The 23,039-nt window shown below is 44.8% G+C and overlaps 1 protein-coding gene across 1 annotated transcript; it reads left to right on the top strand.

Moving 5' to 3' along the window:
* The first annotated feature begins 5,746 nt into the window (after positions 1-5,746).
* nog2 (noggin 2) lies at positions 5,747-8,440 on the top strand. The gene has a single exon (XM_014158870.2). It carries the CDS (start codon positions 7,145-7,147, stop codon positions 7,778-7,780), a length of 636 nt encoding a protein of 211 aa, XP_014014345.1. The 5' UTR covers positions 5,747-7,144; the 3' UTR covers positions 7,781-8,440.
* Positions 8,441-23,039: the final 14,599 nt, after the last annotated feature.

Raw genomic sequence — 23,039 nt, forward strand, 5'->3', positions numbered from 1 at the left:
GTTGACTTTCTTTGAACGTGTAGCTGGCTAGGTAACCTCGATAGTTTCAGTACTACACCTTATCATGATACAAAAGCAACTATGTAGCTAGCTAACATAGCACTAATCAAGACGTTCCTTTGTAATGTATTTAGTTTCTACAATGCTGCTCGTCGGTAATAGTTGGCTAGGTTTGGAAAAATGGCGTCGCGGGAGACGAAAATAGCTGGCTAGCTAACCTCGATAATTACTCTAAACTACACAATTATCAAACTATGACAAAGACAACTATGTAGCTAGCTAACACTGCACTAGTCAAATCGTTCCGTTGTAATGTATTAGTTTCTACAGTGCTGCTAGTCAGTAAAGGTCGGCTAGCTAGCAGTGGGTTTGACGATGTCTAGGTGTGTTGACTAAGTCTGGAGTATGGACAACGGCGTCGTGTCACGGCTGGCTAGGTAACCTCGATAATTACTCTAAACTACACAATTATCTTAGATACAAAGAGCAAAGACAACTATGTAGCTAGCTAACACTACACTAATCAAGTCGTTCCGTTGTAATGTAATAGTTTCTGCAGTGCTGCTAGTCGGTAGAAGTTGGCTAGTTGTCTAGCTAGCAGTGTTGACTAAGTTAGGAGGATGAAAACAGCTGGCTAGCTAACCTCGATAATTACTCTAATTACTCTAAACTACACAATTATCTTTGATACAAAGACGGCTATGTAGCTAGCTAAGAAAAATTGCTCAGATCAAACAAATCAAACCGTTGTAATGTAATGAAATGTAATATTACCTGCGGAGCGAAGCGAAGTGCGACTACTCGCTCTGAATACAACCCCACGTTGGTGTGTATCCGGGAGGGAGACGAGTGGAAGACGGCATTTAGTACCACCTCAGGGCATTATGAGTACCTCGTCATGCCGTACGGGTTGATGAATGCTCCATCAGTCTTCCAATCCTTTGTAGACAAGATTTTCAGGGACCTGCACGGGCAGGGTGTAGTGGTGTATATCGATGACATTCTGATATACTCCGCTACACGCGCCGAGCATGTGTCCTTGGTGCGCAAGGTACTTGGACGACTGTTGGAGCATGACCTGTACGTCAAGGCTGAGAAATGCCTGTCCTTTCAGCAGGCCGTCTCCTTCCTAGGGTATCGCATTTCCACATCAGGGGTGGAGATGGAGAGTGGCCGCATTGCAGCCGTGCGTAATTGGCCAACTCCCACCACGGTAAAGGAGGTGCAGCGATTTTTAGGGTTTGATCGAGGTCCCCAGTTCACTTCGAGAGTCTGGAGGCCGTTCATGAAACATCTGGGGGTCTCGATCAGCCTCACCTCAGGTTTCCACCCGAGAGTAATGGGCAGGTGAAAAGAGTGTACCAGTATGTGGGCAGGTTTCTGCGGTCCTATTGCCAGGACCGGCCAGGGGAGTGGGCAGCGTTCGTGCCCTGGGCAGAGATGGCGCAGAACTTGCTCTGCCACTCCTCCACTAACCTCTCCCCCTTTCAGTGTGTATTGGGGTACCAGCCGGTTCTGACACCATGGCATCAGAGTCAGACCGAGGCTCCTGCGGTGGACGATTGGTTCAGGCGCGCGGAGGAGACATGGGAAGCCGCCCATGGTCACCTCCAGCAGGCCGCGCTGCGCCAAAAGACCAGCGCGAACCATCACCGCAGTGAGGCCCCGGTGTTTGCACCGAGGGACAGGGTCTGGCTCTCGACCCGAAACCTGCCCCTCTGCCTGCCCTGCCGGAAGCTGGGCCCGCGGTTTGTGGAGCCATTTAAAGTCCTGAGGAGAGTGAACGAGGTATGTTACAGGTTACAGCTTCCCCCCGATTACCATATTAACCCCTCGTTCCATGTGTCTCTCCTCAGGCCGATGGTGGCTGGTCCGGCGTACTCCGTCCGTTCCATCCTGGATTCGAGGCGTCGGGCGAGGGGCCTTCAGTACCTCGTGGAGTGGGAGGGGTACGGTCCGGAGGAGAGTACTGGGTTCCGGTGGCGGATATGTTGGACCCTGAACTGCTGCGGGAATTCCACCGTCGCCGGCCGGATCGCCCCGCGCCTCGCCCTCCGGGTCGTCCCCGCGGCCGGTGTTGGCGCGCCGCTGGGGCCGCGCATCAAGGGGGGGGTACTTTCACGACTTCCGCCGAAGTCGGCTCCTCTCCTTGTTCGGGCGGCGGTCAGCGGTCGGCGGTCGGCGGTCGGCGGTCGGTGGTTGACGTCACCGGCTTTCTAGCCATCGCCGCTCCATTTTTCATTTATCCATTTCTTTTATCTTGTTCCCTGCACCCCTGGTTTTTATTCCCCAGTCACACTACATGTATTTATTCCTCTGTTCCCCCTCATGTCTTTGTGTGTGATTGTTTCGTGTTACATGTCATTTTTGACGCGCTATTTCTGGTGTACGTTTATTCCATGTTTTATATCACGAGGTATGTTTATTTGTTTGTACTTTATTATTGTGACTGTTTGCGTGTTTTTGCACTTTGGCATTTTGGATGGAGGTTTCGACGCAGTGGCGTCCGTCTGTTGGTTTCTCCTGCCTAAATAAAGTGTGCGCCTGTTCACAACTTTTCTCTGCTCTCCTGCATCTGACTCCGCTCCCAGTACGCACACCATTGACAATTATACGGTCTTTGTATTGAGGATGGCTTCTTCTTTCATTCTATACATAATGGCAGTATGAACAAATGTGATAGTGTCCATGAAAAATTGTGCGTTGGAAACTGATGTGCTTCTGTCTTTCCATAATATACTGCTCAAAAAAATAAAGGGAACACTTAAACAACACAATGTAACTCCAAGTCAATCCCACTTCTGTGAAATCAAACTGTCCACTTAGGAAGCAACACTGATTGACAATAAATTTCACATGCTGTTATGCAAATGGATTAGACAACAGGTGGAAATTATAGGCAATTAGCAAGACACCCCCAATAAAGGAGTGGTTCTGCAGGTGGGGACCACAGACCACTTCTCAGTTCCTATGCTTCCTGGCTGATGTTTTGGTCACTTTTGAATGCTGGTGGTGCTTTCACTCAAGTGGTAGCATGAGACGGAGTCTACAACCCACACAAGTGGCTCAGGTAGTGCAGCTCATCCAGTATGGCACATCAATGCGAGCTGTGGCAAGAAGGTTTGCTGTGTCTGTCAGCATAGTGTCCAGAGCATGGAGGCGCTACCAGGAAACAGGCCAGTACATCAGGAGACGTGGAGGAGGCCGTAGGAGGGCAACAACCCAGCAGCAGGACCGCTACCTCCGCCTTTGTGCAAGGAGGAGCAGGAGAAGCACTGCCAGAGCCCTGCAAAATGACCTCCAGCAGGCCACAAATGTGCATGTGTCTGCTCAAACGGTCAGAAACAGACTCCATGAGGGTGGTATGAGGGCCCGACGTTCACAGGTGGGGGTTGTGCTTACAGCCCAACACCGTGCAGGATGTTTGGCATTTGCCAGAGAACACCAAGATTGGCAAATTCGCCCCTGTGCTCTTCACAGATGAAAGCAGGTTCACACTGAGCACATGTGACAGACGTGACAGAGTCTGGAGATGCCGTGGAGAACGTTCTGCTGCCTGCAACATCCTCCAGCATGACCGGTTTGGCGGTGGGTCAGTCATGGTGTGGGGTGGCATTTCTTTGGGGGGCCGCACAGCCCTCCATGTGCTCGCCAGAGGGAGCCTGACTGCCATTAGGTACCGAGATGAGATCCTCAGACTCCTTGTGAGACCATATGCTGGTGCGGCTGGCCCTGGGTTCCTCCTAATGTAAGACAATGCTAGACCTCATGTGGCTGGAGTGTGTCAGCAGTTCCTGCAAGAGGAAGGCATTGATGCTATGGACTTGCCCGCCCGTTCCCCAGACCTGAATCCAATTGAGCACATCTGGGACATCATGTCTCGCTCCATCCACCAACGCCACGTTGCACCACAGACTGTCCAGGAGTTGGCGGATGCTTTAGTCCAGGTCTGGGAGGTGATCCCTCAGGAGACCATCCGCCACCTCATCAGGAGCATGCCCAGGCGTTGTAGGGAGTCATACAGGCACGTGGAGGCCACACACACTACTGAGCCTCATTTTGACTTGTTTTAAGGACATTACATCAAAGTTGGATCAGCCTGTAGTGTGGTTTTCCACTTTAATTTTGAGTGTGACTCCAAATCCAGACCTCCATGGGTTGATAAATTGGATTTCCATTGATTATTTTTCTGTGATTTTGTTGTCAGCACATTTAACTATGTTAAGAAAAAAGTATTTAATAAGATTATTTCTTTCATTCAGATCTAGGATGTGTTGTTTAAGTGTTCCCTTTATTTTTTGGAGCAGTGTATAATTGCAGATATACATAAAAGCCCGAAGAGACAGCCGTGGTGTCGCTCTTCATTTCTTGGTGGTTCTGTGAAGACTGCTACAGATTTAGCACACATACGCTCATTCCCGCACACACCCACACAGACATACACACATCCACACACACTCTCTCTCTCTCTCTCTCTGTCACACACACAGTATCATTGATAAGGTCATTAGGGTTAATTGGCAAAAAAACATGAAATCAAAGTATCCTATCAATCAAATTCTCTAACCAATTGTCTTTAAATGGAGAAGGTGATACGGAGACGGTAAGTTAGTAAAAAAAGGCTTGTTATCACATTGTAATGGAATGAACATGAACGTACACTCTCTCCCCATTGATCAGAATGGTGAGGCAAACTGCCCTGGGATTCCTGCACGCTGGATCAACGCCCCCTAGTGACCACTATAAGAGCAAGTACCCTATCACAACCACACACATCAGTCCGTCTCTTACACTGTACTGTGTACAGAGCATAGTTACAACAGTCAAATTATGGAAATTATAATAGATTCTACAACTGATAAATTGATCAAATAGCCTCAACCAAAAGTATGTATTATGACTATATGCTTCAAAGAGGTCAAGTACTGAACACTACTCCAAAATATGGATCATTTGATTGACCAAGCATAAAATGTGTCTAAAAACGTCTAATTAGCTGTTAATGACAAGAGACTATGTTGATAGTAAGATACTGTCAGTTGCATCAACATTCGTTTATAGAAGCCTGATTATGCATAATTAGGCCAACACATTCAATAATTTTCTCCATATCAGTTGCATTATTGACAGCTCCATGTATTCAGCTGAAAACAACCTTTGGGGCTCAAACATGATCCCCTCTTCAGTGCGGTTAGTCAGCATGGGAAAGGTAACGTTTAGTAAGGCTATCCATGACCATTTATAGCTTTAATTGCGCGCTTATTTTGTGACCCCAAAGTTCAAACAGCGAATTCCTGTGTGCGAACAGAGGTCCTCGTGAACAAAGGTGGAATGTGATGCTCGTTTTCCGTTACAACCCCTCGGACACGCTACTAAACGTTTCCCACCATTCTCATGGGAATGTTATAAACTGGGAAACTAGGTACCTCAATTAAATATTGACAGCGTATTGTTACCTCGAGTGCGTTGCAGTAAGATAGTAATTGCGCACAAGTTACGAAATATGCAGATTGCAATGTGATGAGAGCATTGCTACTGTAGCTATAGTGCTATATTGTGACTATTTTATTTTGGGGAGAAAGCAAAATATGTGGCTACATCACAGTTTAGGATATAATGTCTCTGTCCGTGATGAATAGGTTTCTTTAGGACCCTGTGGATAGTGTGATTGTGGCTGATATTTTCCACATTCTGTGAGGGGAGGGGGCCGAGGGGTGCTGTCAATCATAGTGAAAGTGGCAGTGGTGGGCAGGACCCGCTGACACTTTGTACCGTCGGAGGGGGATATTTAACTTGGGTTTGAGCACCGCTCGCAACAGACACACTCATACACAGTGTGTCTAAGCAAAGAGACGCTCAGCGCCAAGTCTCAGACCTCCTAAAGAAGGAGCAAGTAAGTAGGCGCTACTGTAGCAGCTATCAAAGGAGTAAAGATTCTCCCCCAGGAATTACTGCAAACACTGACCGGGCAAAAGACTGCAGAACTTGGGCTGATTCGACCATGCAACCGCGGTGGGACTTGTAGCTCTTTTTGATATCAATAGCGAAATCATCAATGTCATTGAGGTGAAAAGGGAAATCAAACTGAACTGAACTTAAACTGCCATGTTAGCTTTTGCGTTTGATATGCATTTTATTCGTGTCAGTTTATATTATTAAGTTGTGAAGTTGTTTTCGTTTTAAATTTTTGTGCGCAAAACCACTGTGCGTCCTGGAGGAGTGTTTGTAGGGGTAAACGCAAAATTTTGGTTTGGATAGACCTTTTCATCAGGACCGAGAAATGGTTCCGCTTGCATAGGTGTGGGAGAGAGACTACAGTGGTGCGTTTTGCCAAAGAGAGGACATCTGACTACACGTGGACAATTTCAGTGAGGTCCCAACAGAACGTTGGAATATCGCACTGGGACTGAATAAAGTCACACGACACCTCTCATCCCATGGATTCTAAACTCGCGTTTGGACTTTCTCAAACCTGAGCGTGCCAGGGCAAGTTGAAAGAAGCCACGTTTATAAAAGTCGTCTGTAAAAATAACATTGACCAAGACAGCCCTAGTTGCTGGGCCCATGACATTTAAAACTTGGTGAAGCACTCTTTTGTGCGCCCTTCTCTCTCTGGGCGTTCTGGATCTATTTTGTCTCTGAGGAGAACGCGGATCTTTAGAAACACTTTATTCCACGCAACTCTCGCATCAGCCACTGTCATCCAGTCTAGACAATTTGTCGTGGCTTTGAGTGTCCCTGGCGTAACCATGACAACAACAAGAACCCCAAAGTGAATTTGAGAAAAAGAGTGAAACGGGAGAGTGGGTGAATAGAGTTTTTCCATTTTGTTTTGTGCCCTTTTGGTTAAGCCTAAACTTTGTTCTTTTTTTTCTTCTTTTTTTGTTGTTGAGAAGAGGCACTCCGCGTTCTACAAGATTGCATCAGCAGGCAAACATAAGAGGCAGATTGCTAAGGTTCCCTAAAAAGAAACTCCACTCCATGTCATTCAAACCCGACGTGGTCTATTAAAAAGGATCGTCTTGCTCGTGCCTCTACTTCGACTATTTATGAAGCCCCCGGGCTACTCATTTCAAAGTGCACAGTAGCGGTGAAAATAACTCAATATTTAATACACCCTGGGAGCCATCACGCAAAGATAAATATGGGCTTCTCACAGACGCTACTCGTTTATGTACTTGTGTCCATTCACCTTGGAGTTTCTCAACATTATCTACGCCTGCGCCCCTCGCCCAGCGAGCACCTTCCGGTGCCAGACCTCAAGGAGGACCCCGACCCGGAATACGACCCGCGGGAACAGGACTTGGCCGAGAGGACTCTGCGGAAAAAGCTCGGCAGCAACTTTGATCCCAATTTCATGTCAATCAGCTCGCCCATGCTGGTGAACCTCTCCGTGCAAGAAACCCAGATGAAACTTCAAGGACCCATGCCCAACGAGGTTAAAAAGCTGGATCTCTCAGAGACCCCCTACGGGAAGCGGGTAAAAGTGGGCAAGAAAGCCCGCAGGAAATTTCTGCAGTGGCTGTGGACGTATACGCACTGTCCGGTGGTGTATACCTGGAAGGATTTGGGCTTGAGGTTCTGGCCACGCTACATCAAGGAGGGCAACTGTTTCAATGAGCGCTCTTGTTCCTTCCCGGAGGGGATGTTTTGCAAACCTGTCAAGTCAATCACCAAGACTTTCCTCCGGTGGTATTGTCAAGGGTTTTTAAGACAGAAATATTGTACGTGGATACCGGTGCAATACCCAATAATCTCGGAGTGCAAGTGCTCTTGCTGAGTTTCAATGGAAGTAGTAGGGTCGGGGAAGTGGACTGGAAATATACGGTTTCTATTGCACTGTAAACTCTGGACAGAGGTGGGCACCATAGCGAATCTATTTTTTTATATAGCATTTTAATTGAAATGCCAACATTGTACATATTTAAGAAAAATGCAGCTATTTTTTTTTAATGAACAGGACCATATTTTATTTCATCCCTGAAACGTGTTTTTGGGGGAACACAAGCACTTCAGAAAGAAGAGCTTTTATTTTTTATGAAAAATTTAAGATGGAATGCATATACAACTTCTCCAAGAAGTTCACTTTTTTCAACTGAACATTGATGCTGACTGTTAATTCACTGCAATGCTGCCTAGAGTTTTTGTATGATATTAATATCAATAATAATTCAATTGAAAGTTGAGGATAAAGATATATATAAGGCGTGAACTCAGCTTTTGGAATACATAGTATTGTAGAAATAAACAAATCTGTATGTTTTATTTATTATTTTAACGATTGTGAGTATAGAACATAAGGAAAGAAAATAGCAGAGTATACCAGAAATTATGGGAGATGTCTACTTGAATATTTCTAAAAAATAAAATAAAAAGTAAACATATCAGTGTAAATGTTATGGTTACACGTTTTAGCAATAAAGTCTATCTTTTCAACATGTATTAGTGTCAAGCAAGTTGCTTATAAAGTGTGGCCCTGTCCAAGGGGGGCGTGTATGGTCGTGGAGTGGAATGGAGTTGCTAAATGCACAGTAAGTCCGAGCTGAAATGAATCGGGATGGGGGACGTTACTGACGCTCCACGCTGTCACTGTGCTTTTAGAAACGGGTGATTTACTATGTTGTGTAATGCGCAACACATACTTAAAACTTCTCGACAGAATTGGAATTCATTGTTTGAGCCAGCGGAGAAGAGAGGCCATGCGTATCCATCCCATCTCTTACGCAAACGCTCATTTCTCGCATCCAAGGTCTTAACACAACAGTAACATATGATTAAGACATTTCAAACGGTGTCCGATGATGACATGGCGGGTTACACGCAAGCCAGTGCCGTCTGGGTCTGCTATTCACTGGAAGTCCTGCTGCACAAATACATACTGAGGCAGAGCAGGCAGGCGCCTTTTCAAGCCCTATGACAGCATTCGAAAAAAACAAAGACCATAAAACAATGGTCAACTGTTTTTGACGTTACCAGACTATTAATTGGAGAACGTCTGAGCTGCCTGCAAATTAAAGAGATATGGTCAATTACTACATGAAATCAAAGCAACGACTAATTTAGCCTACTCCAAGTAGGGGTTTTATATTATTCTTTAAATACAATCAACAACTTAAACAGCCGCTATTAACCAATGTTTAGAACATTATCAAATGTTCTTAAACTGGAGCTCTATTATTTCCCCCAACACACCATCTTGTGCGCGTTAAAGTGATTTGTGTCTGCGGGCTGAGTTGGGTTTGACACTTGCCGCACGGTTATTGTGACAGATATACTGAAGGGATTTTGTAAGGAGAGGAGAGCGGCAATATGCCAGCGGAGGAGGGGGGCTGCTTTCCTTACTGTCAGCTTCTTTCTTGATGTCTCAGGGTTTTAGAAACTGCGTCTCTGACTCGGCGGCGCCACTCAGCCGCCCCCTCTCGACTGCGCAGAATGAAGCACTTTGGGAAACAGTAACCCTTTCAGGCTCTGCCCAGAGTGTATTTTAGAAGCGTGTGAAAGGCTATACGCCACCATGGCTCCCACGAGCTAGGTGCACACCTTTTAGAGCAGCCCTGTCAGGCAATCTGGCGTTGTTCATTTGGATTTCTCTGTGCCATATAGTTCCCTTGCTATTTCATATAATTGATCGGTAGAATGTATATTCCTCCATAATAGTAAGGTGAGCATCTTATAGAAAAGTAAGCCCCCGAAGACAAATTATATACAATAAACTTGGAGGTGATATGAAAAACACAAATTACGCACGTATGTTATAGTTCATTTTAAAAACACATATTACGCACGGATTTTGTGTTAACCATTTGATGTCTGAAATCTTGCTATTCAGTCATTATAATTCCAACAGTCATGAACAGTTGGATCTGAGTGTCATATTAAAGCTTTAACCAAGGGATACAGCACATTGTCTTTCCCTGTTTCCCTATGAAGTTGTGGCAATGGAACGCATTGCAACAACAGAAGGCACGATTCGTGTTTGTGGATCAAACGTGGTAGCCAACCACGAACAACAAAGGGGTTCTATATGGGCACCTTACATTGGATCCTAGCCTAAACTACATCACCAAAACAGGTAATGCACTTAGCATATGAGTTCACAATGCATCTTGCTGTATATAGAGCGGTTGTATCGGCCTAGTCTAGGTTCAACAACCACATACAGTATCTAAATTAACTCAAGGCTACCCATGAAGTATGTTATTTAACATAACACTCTATAAATAGACCTAAACATCTTAGCTAAAGTTCAATTGAAATCCTAATGGATGGCAGGAGGAACCAGACGTCCAAGACATGTGATTGACACATTAGATTGATGATGCATGAAAGTGAAAGGGGTCCTGAACAACATTGCAAGTAAGCGTTATCATGTGCACTGTGACATGTCAATGGAGTAGGGCCGTAGACTATTGATGGGCTGAAGGCGTCGTTTGAGTCATTCACTATTTCCGTATCTGCAAACTGCTTATTAATTGACATGTTACATCTGTCTTAGGAGCATACTGTAGCTAGGCCAGTGTTTTGATACCATTTAGGCATACAGTGGCTTCAGAAAGTATTCACACCCCTTTACTTTTTCCACATTGTTGTCTTACAACCCGAATTCAAAATGGATTACATTTTCGATTTGTTTGTCACTGGCCTACACACAATACCCCTTAATGTCAAAGTGTTTTTCGAAATTGATACAAATTAATAAAAAATAAAAAGCTGAAATGTCTTGAGTCAATAAGTATTCAACCACTTTGATATGGCCAGCCTAAATAAGTTCAGGAGTAAAAATGTGCTTAACAAGTCACATAATAAGTTGCATGGACTCACTCTGTGTGGAATAATAGTGTTTCATGTGATTTTTGAATGACTACGTCATGTGAATGTCAAACACAGATTCAACCACAAAGACCATGGAGGTTTTCCAATGCCTTGCAAATGTAACAGTGTAGGTTCCGTCCCTCTCTTCGCCCCAACCTGTGCTCGAACCAGGGACCCTTGCACACATCAACAACTGACACCCCACGAAGCATCGTTACCCATCGCGCCACAAAAGCCGCGGCCCTTGCAACGCAAGGGGCAACCCTACTTCAAGTCTCAGAGCGGGTGACGTCACCGATTGAAACGCTATTAGCGCGCACCACCGCTAACTAACTAGCCATTTCACATCGGTTACACAAAGAAGGGCACCTATTGGTAGATGGGTAAAAAAAGAAGCAGACATTAAATATCCCTTTGAGCATGGTGAAGTTATTAATTACACTTTGGATGGTGTATCAATACACCCAGTCAATACAAAGAGGCAAGCGTCCTTCCTAACTTAGTTGCTGGAGAGGAAGGAAACTGCTCAAAGATTTCACCATGAGGCCATTGGTGACTATGAAACAGTTACGGGGTTTAATGGCTGTGATGGGAGAAAACTGAGGATGGATCAACAACATTGTAGTTACTCCACAGTATTAACCTAATTGTGTGAAAAGAAGAAAGCCTGTACAGAATAATAATATTCCAAAACCTGCATCCTGTTTACAACAAGGCACTAAAGTAATACTGCAAAAAAAAAGAATTGTCCTGAATACAAAGTGTTATGTTTGGGGCAAATCCAATACAACACATTACAGACTACCACTTTTCATATTTTCAAGCATAGTGGTGGCTGCATCATGTTATGGGTATGCTTGTAATCGTTAAGGACTGGGGAGTTTTCAGGATAAAAATAAATGTAATAGAGTTAAGCACAGGCAAAATTCTAGAGGAAAACCTGGTTCAGTCTGCTTTCCACTAGACACTGGGATATTAGTTCACCTTTCAACAGGACAATAACCTAAAACACAAGGCCAAATCTACACTGGAGTTGCCTACCAAGAAGACAGTGAATGAGTGGCCGAGTTGCAGTTTTGACTTAAATGTCCTTGAAAATCTATGTAAAGACCTGAAAATGGTTGTCTAGCAATGATCAACAACCAAATTGACAGAGCTTGAAGAATATTGAAAAAATTATGGGCAAATGTTGCACAATCCATGTGTGGAAAGCTCTTAGAGACTTACCCAGAAAGATTCACTGCTGTAACCACACATTCCTAACATTGAGTTAGTTGCACCCCCCCCCCCCCCCAACAAGGTGTGCTAGCCCATGTTGACTCCAATGCTTTCCACAGTTGTGTCAAGTTGGCTGGATGTCCTTTGGGTAGTGGACCATTCTTGATTCACACAGGAAACTGTTGAGCGTGAAAAACCCAGCAGCAAACCGGTGTGCCTGGCACCTACTACCATACCATGTTCAAAGGCACTTAAATCTTTTGTCTTGTCCATTCACCCTCTGAATGGCACACATACACAATCCATGTCTCAATTGTCTCAAGGCTTAAAAATCATTCTTTAACATATCTCCTTCCCTTCATCTACACTAATTGAAGTGGATTTAACAAGTGACATCAATCATGGATCATAGCCTTCACCTGGATTCACCTGGTAAGTCTATGTCATGGTAAGTGCAGGTGTTTAAAATGTTATGCACACTCTGTGTGTATAAGTGTTTAATTCTTCACCTTTTTTTTACAAAATGTTAGAATTTTTCTTCCAAGAGTATTTCGTCTAAATCGTTGACAAAAAAATTACAATAAAATACATCTTAAACCCACTTTTTATCACAAATGTGGAATAAGTCAAAGGGTGTGTCACGGCTATTTGAAAGAGCGGACCAAGATGCAGCGTTTCCGTAGTTCCACATGTTTTATTTAAATCAGTGAAACCGAATGCAACAATTAACACTTTAAGTAAATGCAAAACAACAAACCATGACGCTGGAGGAACATAAACCTCACGAAGAACAATCACCCACAAACACCTGTGGGACAAACCTAAACTTAAATAGGACCTCCAATTAGAGACAATGACAACCTGCTGTCTCTAATTGGAGGTCATGCCAAATAACACCAACATAGAAATACAAACCTAGAACCAAAACATAGACATACAAAAACCAGACAAACACCCCCTGTCACACCCTGACCTAATCTACCATAGAAAATAACACTCACTATGGTCATGAAGTGACAGGGTGTGATTACACTGTAGGTAGTTAGAGGTTAGCTATAGTGCTCGTCTGGTTGACTGAGTCACCCGTGAAGTTTATGAATGCAACACGTTCCTTGGTAAGTATTAACCTTTTACCACTATTGATCAGTAGGGGCAATGGTACAGTTGTCCATTATATTGGATTCTGCCTGAGATGTTGGTATCTAGTTCCCATGGACTATAAAACACTATCAATGAACTATCGCTATTGAACATGCTTTTTAGTCCAACATTAGGAAACCGGCTAGGTTTTTAGTCCAGGAAACATTCAGTGCCCTTATTCATAAATCGTCTCAGAGTAAGAGTGCCGATCTAGGATCAGGTCACTCCTATCCATACAACTATATTCATTATGATCGAAATGGCAAAACTGATCGTACATCAGCGCTACTCTGAGACACTTTGTGAAACGGGCCCAGAATCTTATGACTGAAAATAGTGACTGTAAAACATTTCCCAGACTCTCATTCTCTCTTATAATTCATATACAGGCAATTTAATCATTTTGGTCCAGGGATCGTTAAGTGAACAACTATGATAATGATAAGAACAGCTAAATGATGAGGCTCATCATCGGATGAGCTCAATTACCATGATGAGTTATAGCTGCAGTCTGCAGTGATGGGGACACACACTCTCCCTGGTCTCTAGTGTGGCTGTGGCTGGAGACAGGGAGAGAGACAGAGACAGGGTCTGTAACCCCCAAACCCATGGGTGTAGATGCTGGTGAGTCAGCAGTCCTGAGGTTGTTGATGATGACAGGGTATTAGATGGAGAGAAGAGGGAAGGAAATATGGAGGGGAAATAATGGGAAGGGGGGAGGAGATGCTGTCACAAGAGCTGATACCAAACACACCGCCGCCACCGTCCGCGGGTTCGAGTGGAATTCCTCCCTGACTGCAACTCACAGGCTGTGGTGTCTTGTCTGGCAGGGGTATGTGTGTAATATGGGTGTTTTCGTTAGTGTAATGTATGTGTGTGTTTAAGTTTATGATGTGTGCGTGTGGAATGTGTGTGTGTGCATGGGGTGAGATCCGGGTATAGGTACAGTGTATGTGTGTGTTTTAATTGTGTGTGTTAGGAAGTGTGTGTGGTATCACAGTGTGTGTGTGTGTGTGTGTGTGTGTGTGTGTGTGTGTGTGTGTGTGTGTGTGTGTGTGTGTGTGTGTGTGTGTGTGTGTGTGTGTGTGTGTGTGTGTATTCCTGGTTGTACGGGTTTTACAGATATTTTACTGACTTCCGGGTGGTCTTTGGATGATTCTCAAATTGGGGTCACTAACCACGTTTCCATCCACAGTTAAAGTCATACCATATTAAAAAAAATCACAACAGCTGTAATGTAAACAAGAGGTTTTGGTACAATTTTATAAATGCAGACAGATAATTTGGTCATTCGTTCATGGTGGGATCTTTTTGTGTTGGTAACATGTATTATGCGAGAAATGGTGGTGGAAACGACTTTATGCGCAAATATTGATATAATGACAATCATATCGAAGGAAACTTGGAGTCATGCGAAGATATGGTGTGTGGTCCTCCCACTACGACTCTGGAAAGCATGCAGTTTACTAGGCTACAGATGAAATAACTTATGATGAACTTCACAGGGTGGTGAAAGTGCCCCTGTGATCTTGATGCTCCTTTCCAATAAATATCGAGGGTCTGATTCTGGTGACATGATGATCAATGCTTGACTTCCGTTTGATAAATAAAAATAATCTTGGTTTCATAATCTCATCATGTAGACTAGCCTACATACGACCTAGTTTGCAAACTACCTCTCTGATAGCCTGGTTTGCTAACTACCTCTCTCAAAGAGTGCAGTGTGTAAAGTCAAAACATCCGCTGTCTCAGCCACTGCCTGTCTCCAAGGGAGTACCCCAAGGCTTGATCCTAGACCCCACACTCTTCTCAATTTATATCAACAACATAGCTCAGTCAGTAGGATGCTCTTTCATCTATTTATATGGAGATGATACAAATAAAAGTTTATATGCTTGGGGGTAGAAGCTGTTAAGGAGCCTTTTAGACCTAAACAATCCGGTACCGCTTGCCGTGTAGTAGCATGAGAGAGCAGTATATGACTTGGGTGACTGGAGTCTTATTAATTTTTTGGGCCTTCCTCTGACTCCGCCTAGTATATAGGTCCTGGATGGCAGGAAGCTTGACCCTAGTGATGTACTGGGCCGTACTCACTACCCTCTATAGCGCCTGATGGTCAGATGCCGAGCAGTTGCCATACCAGGTGATGATGCAACCGGTCAGGCTGCAGCTGTAGAACTTTTTGAGGATCTGGAGACCCATGCCAAATCTTTTCAATCTCCTGAGGGGGAAAAGGTGTTGTCGTGCTCTCTTCACAACTGGTGTGTTTGGACCATGATAGTTTGTTGGTGATGTGGAAACCAAGGAACTTGAAACCATCGACCCGCTCCACTATAGCCCCGTCGATGTCAATGGGGGCGTGTTCGGCCCTCCTTTTCCTGTAGTACACAATCTGCTCCTTTGTCTTGCTCACGTTGAGGGAGAGGTTGTTGTCCTGGCACCACACTCCCAGGCCTCTGACCTCCTCCCTATAAGCTGTCTCATCATTGTCGGTGATCAGGCCTACCACTGTTGTGTCGTCAGCAAACTTAATGATGGTGTTGGAGTCGTGATTGGCCACGCAGTTGTGGGTGAACAGGGAGTACAGGAGGGGACTAAGCAAGCAACCCTGAGGGGCCCCTTTGTTGAGGATCAGTGTGGCAGATGTGTTGTTGCCTAACCTTACCACCTGGGGACGGCCCGTCAGAAAGTCCAGGATCCAGTTGCAGAGGGAGGTGTTTAGTCCCAGGGTCCTTAGCTTAGTGATGAGCTTTGTGGGCACCATGGCATTGAACGCTGAGCTGTAGTCAATGAACAGCATTCTCACATAGGTGTTCCGTTTGTCCAGGTGGGAAAGGGCAGTGTGTAGTGTGATTGAGATTTCGTCATCTGTGGATCTGTTGGGCCGGTATGCGAATTGGAGTGGGTCTAGGTTTTCTGGGATGATGGTGTTGATGTGAGCTATGACCAGCCTTTCAAAGCACTTCATAGCTACTGACGTGAGTGTTACGAGGCGGTAGTCATTTAGGCAGATTACCTTCGCTTTCTTGGGCACAGGGACTATGGTGGTCTGCTTGAAACATGTAGGTATCACAGACTCGGTCAGGGAGAGGTTAAAGATGTCAGATGAAGACACTTGGCCTTGGGAATGTTATCTTCCTCACATTGGCTACGGAGAGTGTGATCACACAGTCGTCCAGAACAGCTGGTGCTCTCATGCGTGCTTCAGTGTTGATGGCCTCGAAACAAGCATAAAAGGCATTTAGCTCATCTGGTAGGCTCGCGTCACTGGGCAGCCCATGGCTGGGTTTTCCTTTGTAGTCTGTAATAGTTTGTATGCCCAGCCACATCCGACGAGCGTCAGAGCCGGTGTAGTAGGATTCAATCTTAGTCCTGTATTGACGCTTTGTCTGAGGGCATAGCGGGATTTCTTATAAGCGTTCGGATTAGTGTCCTACTCCTTGAAAGCAGCAGCTCTGAGTGTTTGAACAACACAGTCTTATACTCATCTGGCCCCTAGCTGATTTTGTGTTAAACGCTCTACAACAAAGCTTTCTTATTGTCCAACAAGCTTTCTCTGCCCTTAACCTTGATCTGAACACCTCCAAAACAAAAGGTAATGTGGTTTGGTAAGAAGAATGTGCCCCCCCCCACCCCCCACCAGTGTGATTACTACCTCCAGGGTTTAGAGCTTGAGGTAGTCACCTCATACAAGTACTTGGGAGTATGGCTAGACAATACACTGTCTTTCTCTAAGCACATATCCAAGCTGCAAGCTAAGGTTAAATCTAGACTTGGTTTCCTCTATTGTAATCGCTCCTCTTTCACCCCCGCTGCCAAACTAACCCTGATTCCGATGACCATCCTACCCATGCTAGATTACGGAGAAGTAATTTATAGATCGGCAGGTAAGGGTGCTCTCGAGCGGCTAGATGTTCTTTACCATTCGGTCATCAGATTTGCCACCAATTCTTGTTATAGGACACATCGCTGCTCTCGATATTCTCCTCTGTAAACTGTCCATTTCTGTATACCCGGCGCAAGACCCACTGGTTGATGCTTATTTATAAAACCCTCTTAGGCCTCAGTTCCCCCTATCTGAGATACCTCCGGCAACCCTCATCCTCCCCATACAACACCAATTCAGCCAGTCACATTCTGTTAAAGGTCCCCAAAGTACACACATCACTGGGTTGCTCCCCTTTTCAGTTCACTGCAGCTAGTGACTGGAACGAGCTGCAAAAAACCCTCAAATCTCTACATTCCAAAATTCAATCATGGAAACTCTTACTGACACTACTTCGGGTGATGTATTGTGGTCTCTACCTCTCTTTATGTAGTGTTGTATTGTGGTCTCTACCTCACTTTATGTAGTGTTGTATTGTGGTCTCTACCTCTCTTTATGTAGTGTTGTATTACATTTACATTTACATTTACGTCATTTAGCAGACACTCTTATCCAGTATTGTGGTGTATCTCTTACGGTGATGTGTGTTTTGTCCTATATTTTTATTTTTAATCCCAGCCCTTGTCCCCGCAGGGGGCCTTTTGCATCTTGGTAGGCCATCATTGTAAATAATAATTTGTTTTTAGTTGACTTGCCTAGTTAAATAAAGGTTTAATATCTGCGAGCTGTATCTGTGAGCTGTTGGCTACAGCGCAATTGCCATGACCATAGTAAACACATTTGCTATTTAACGCAACAGTTTTTGTGACAATACTATCGGTAGAGTTGAAAATGTGATGGAAACACATTGAACTTTCGATTTTTATCCAGTACATAAGCACTTAAGCAAAAAAGTTTATTTTGTGTGCACTACGTCATCACACACTCATTTTTATCTGCAACAAGTTTCTTTGGTCTAAACACACCACCGTTGGGAAAATGCACATCATTTCTTCATGCAGATTTTAGAATATTCACATGAAAATCTGTCGCCAATTGGATGGAACCCTATTTACTGTCTGTCAGCCACCATATGCAGTTCCTTTGAGACCCCAACCATCAAATGATGGTATTCACATACAGGGTTAAAATGTGTTGTCATATAATTTGTGTGTCTGTGTGTGTGTGTGCACACATTCTTTTATTGTCTATGCTGTTTATCTAGCAAGTTGCCCTCTCTTCACTTTCACATTGACACTGTATACCTCCAATTGGTATTCAGTTATCACTGCTCAGGATAAGACCCAGATGCAGACTCAGGAGGCGGATAGTACAAGTCGCAGAGTTAATTACAGCAAAAAGGTAAGTCAAGGCAGGCAATAAGTTGTAATCCAAATCAGTCAGGCAGGTACTGTACAGGATGCAGGCAATCGGTAGGTCAAGGCAGGCAAAGGGTCGTAATCCAAAATCAGAGACAGGCAGGTACAGCACGGCAGGCAGGATCAGGGTCAGGACAGGCAGAAAGGTCAGAACTGGGAAGACTTGGAAAAACAAAAACTAGAGCACAGGGAACACGCTGGTAGGACTTTACGGGACAAGACGAACTGGCAACAGACAAACAGAAAACGCAGGTATAAATACAAAATAGATAATGGGGACAAATGGGAGACACCTGGTGGGGGTGGATCCAAGCACAAGACAGGTGAAACAGATCAAAGTGCGACACTCAGTGAAGATTTTCCTGGTAATGTCACTTGGGTAGGAAAAATGTTGGGTTCTACTCATAACAATACATGCTGTTTAACTTGCTAACCTTACATGCCATTTGAGTAGCACCCCATGACTAAAATGAACATGCAGCATGGCCTACATATGACTAATAAAAACTTAAAACTTGAATACAGCATTTTGTGTGTCTCAAATAAACCAACCAGATATGTCTTCTATACTAGATATGTCTGGATTACTTCATGGAGCAAAAAAGTATTTATTTGAACAAGGAAGCATTTTCTAAATTCAAACGGACTCCCTTCCACTGGACACAGACATTTTGAGACTCCTGTTTCCATCTCCAAGCTAAGACACTGTGAATACGCCCCACACAGCTCTGAGAGGCTACACCAAACGCTAACACGCAGCCGGGCTGGTGCGTAGCAAGGAACAGCCGGCGACCTGCCACTGACAACCCGCGGCCATGCAGGGAGCATCTAAGGAAGTGTTTGTTCCCTGGGACTGTCAGCGTTCAGAAGTGAAAACTCCTTTGAATCTGCTGGGGACTCACGTGCTATTAAGTGTATAATCTGTGACATGCTCGTAAGGTCCGATGGATACCTTCATTTGTGAAAAAGGTATTGAACTTGATGTAGCTAAAGAAAAAAAGAAAGAAAAAATTTGACCAAGCGCCTTGAACTGAATAAGGATTCCATGAGACTATTGACATCTTTAAATGCTTCCTATCAAAACATCCAAGACGATCATAATGGGACCTTCCTGGAATATGATACATTTCCACCACTGCACCCCTCTACTAGCTTCAACCAGAAAATGGCTGCTCATTGTTCAACTCCAGGTGAGCGTAAATGGATGCGTGTCGGAACCAGAAAAAAGGAGAAGAATCGTTCTCAGCACGCCTGCCTTCTTCTCCCGCATCCAGACTTAAGACTTTCAAATCGCTTTGAGCCCCTGTACCATCTGTCTTCTGCTGGGGACTTGGGTGTTCCCTCCATGGCTGTGGATGTCCCTCCAGCTACCTCTCCCTGTCCTATTCAATCAACTGCCTGGGCACAGCCAGGACCACCGCGGCCCCCCTCCACTGGGCCCTGCTCTCTGGATCAGAGCTCTGTCCCTTTGGCTGTTGTGGCCTGCACGCATCTGACGTCTCAGGAGCCCTCTTCTCAGGTGAGTTCTGTGGCTTTGGCCTCGCAATCAGCTTCGAGACATGGCAGAGGCCGGATCATTCTGACTATTGTGATAGGGAGTTCGATGGTGAGGCATCGGATACAAAGCTTGTATTATAAGGAGGATGGGATCGACCCAAATCATTTGAGTTCCTGGATCCTTTTACAGCATTATAAGGCTGCGTTGAGAAAACAACTTATTAATGACCCAAGACCAGCTCATTTAATCCCTACCATTGTGTCGCTGAGTTGTCATAATGCTTCAGCAAATGTACATTATCCCAGGGGCGTTGGATGACACAATGTAAGTAACCTAATTTATGTCCCTCTTACTGCCCTGAATGCCTCTGCAGATCCTACAGCTATTGTATGCAGTAATCATATGCCTATGAACCAGAGTTATACTGTTAGCACTGAGGTGGTGTGGAAGTCCACTAGCAGGAAGTCCACTGTGTGCAGCTCACCCCGCACTAACATAAATAACCTGAGCATGTCTACCTCTGCTAAGTTTCCCAGTAAAGCAAGAAAACACTCAAACTTCCCAGAAAAGTGTTAAAAATAGCCCACGTGTCACGTCCTGACCAGCAGATGGAGCTGGTGTAGTAGTTTGGGGGTCAGGACGTGGCAGTCTGGTGTGTGTCTTGTGACTCCTGATCAGGAACAGCTGGGAATCGTTGTTCCTGATTGGGAGTCACATATGTAGGAGTTGTTTGTCACTGGGGTTTGTGGGTAATTGTTTCTTGTTTAGTGTGGTTGCACCTGACAGGACTATTGGCTGTCAGTTTCCTTGTTTTTGTTTTGTATAGTGTTCTTTCCAATTAAATTGAAGGATGAATACTAACTCTGCTGCATTTTGGTCCTTTCCTGAAGACAGCCGTTACACCACGTTAACACATGTAGCTTAAGAAACAAGGTTCATGAAATAAATAATTTGCTAGTAACAGATGACATTCATATTCTGACAATCTCTGAAACTCACTTAGATAATACCTTTGATACAGTGGTAGCAATACATAGTTATAATATCTACAGAAAATACAGAAATGCCAAAGGTGGAGGTATGGCTGTTTATATTCAGAACCACATTCCTGTAAAGCTTAGAGAGGATCTCATGTTAAATATTGTTGAAGTAATATGGCTACAGGTTCATCTGCCTCACCTAAAACCCATTCTGGTGGGAAGCTGCTATAGATAACCATGTGCTAACAGTCAGTATCTGGATAACATGTGTGAAATGCTTGATAATGTATGTGATATCAATAGAGAGGTATATTTTCTGGGTGCTTTAAATATTGACTGGCTTTCATCAGGCTGCCCACTCAAGAGAAAGCTTCAAACTGTAACTAGTGCCTGCAACCTGGTTCAAATCAAATCAAAGTTTATTTGTCACGTGCGCCGAATACAACAGGTGTAGACCTTACAGCGAAATGCTTACTTACAGGCTCTAACCAGTAGTGCAAAAAAGGTATTAGGTCAACAATAGGTAAGTAAAGAAATAAAAACAACAGTAAAAAGACAGTGGAAAAACAGTAGCGATGCTATATACAGTAGCGAGGCTATAAAAGTAGCGAGGCTACATACAGACACCGGTTAGTCAGGTTGATTGAGGTAGTATGTACATGTAGATATGGTTAAAGTGACTATGCATATATGATGAACAGAGAGTAGCAGTAGCGTAAAAAGAGGGGTTGGCGGGTGGTGGGTGGCGGTTGGCGGGACACAATGCAGATATCCTGGTTAGCTAATGTGCGGGAGCACTGGTTGGTCGGCCCAGTTGACGTAGTATGTACATGAATGTATAGTTAAAATGACTATGCATATGTGATAAACAGAGAGTAGCAGCAGCGTAAAAGAGGGGTTGGGGGGGGCACACAATGCAAATAGTCCGGATAGCCATTTGATTACCTGTTCAGGAATCTTATGGCTTGAGGGTAAAAACTGTTGAGAAGCCTTTTTGTCCTAGACTTGGCACTCCGGTACCGCTTGACATGTGGTAGTAGAGAGAACAGTCTATGACTGGGGTGGCTGGGTCTTTGACAATTTTTAGGGCCTTCCTCTGACACTGCCTGGTGTAGAGGTCCTGGATGGCAGGCAGCTTAGCCCCAGTGATGTACTGGGCCGTACGCACGACCCTCTGTAGTGCCTTGCGGTCAGAGGCCGAGCAGATGCCATACCAGGCAGTGATGCAACCAATCAGGATGCTCTCGATGTTGCAGCTGTAGAACCTTTTGAGAATCTCAGGACCCATGCCAAATCTTTTTAGTATCCTGAGGGGGAAATAGGCTTTGTCATGCCCTCTTCACGACTGTCTTGGTGTGTTTGGACCATTCTTGTTTGTTGTTGATGTGGACACCGAGGAACTTGAAGCTCTCAACCTGCTCCACTACAGCCCCTTTGATGAGAATGGGGTGTGCTCGGTCCTCCTTTTCCTGTAGTCCACAATCATCAGACCATCATTAGTCTTGGTTATGTGGAGGGATAGGTTGTTACTCTGGGACCACACAGCCAGGTCTCTGACCTCCTCCCTATAGGCTGTCTCGTCATTGTCTGTGATCAGGCCTACCACTGTTGTGTCGTCTGCAAACTTAATGATGGTGTTGGAGTCGTGCCTGGCCATGCAGTCGTGGGTGAACAGGGAGTACAGGACTGAGCACGCACCCCTGTGGAGCTCCAGTGTTGAGGATCAGCGTGGCAGATGTGTTGCTACCTACCCTCACCACCTGGGGGCAGCCGGTCAGGAAGTCCAGGATCCATTGCAGAGGGAGTTGTTTAGTCCCAGGATCCTTAGCTTAGTGATGAGCTTTGAGGGTACTATGGTGTTGAACACTGAGCTGTAGTCAATGAATAGCATTCTCACATAAGTGTTCCTTTTGTCCAGGTGGGAAAGGGCAGTGTGGAGTGCAATAGAGATTGCATCATCTGTGGATCTGTTTGGGCGGTATGCAAATTGGAGTGGGACTAGGGTTTCTGGGATAATGGTGTTGATGTGAGCCATTACCAACCTTTCAAAGCACTTCATGGCTACAGACGTGAGTGCTACGGGTCTGTAGTCATTTAGGCAGGTTACCTTTGTGTTCTTGGGCACAGGGACTATGGTGGTCTGCTTG

Source organism: Salmo salar, chromosome ssa19 (genome assembly GCF_905237065.1).
Source record: "Salmo salar chromosome ssa19, Ssal_v3.1, whole genome shotgun sequence".
NCBI lineage: Eukaryota > Metazoa > Chordata > Actinopteri > Salmoniformes > Salmonidae > Salmo > Salmo salar.

Coding starts and splice junctions, on each gene's coding strand:
- nog2 (XM_014158870.2), top strand. CDS start 7,145: ATGGGCTTCTCACAGACGCTACTCGTTTATGTACTTGTGTCCATTCAC.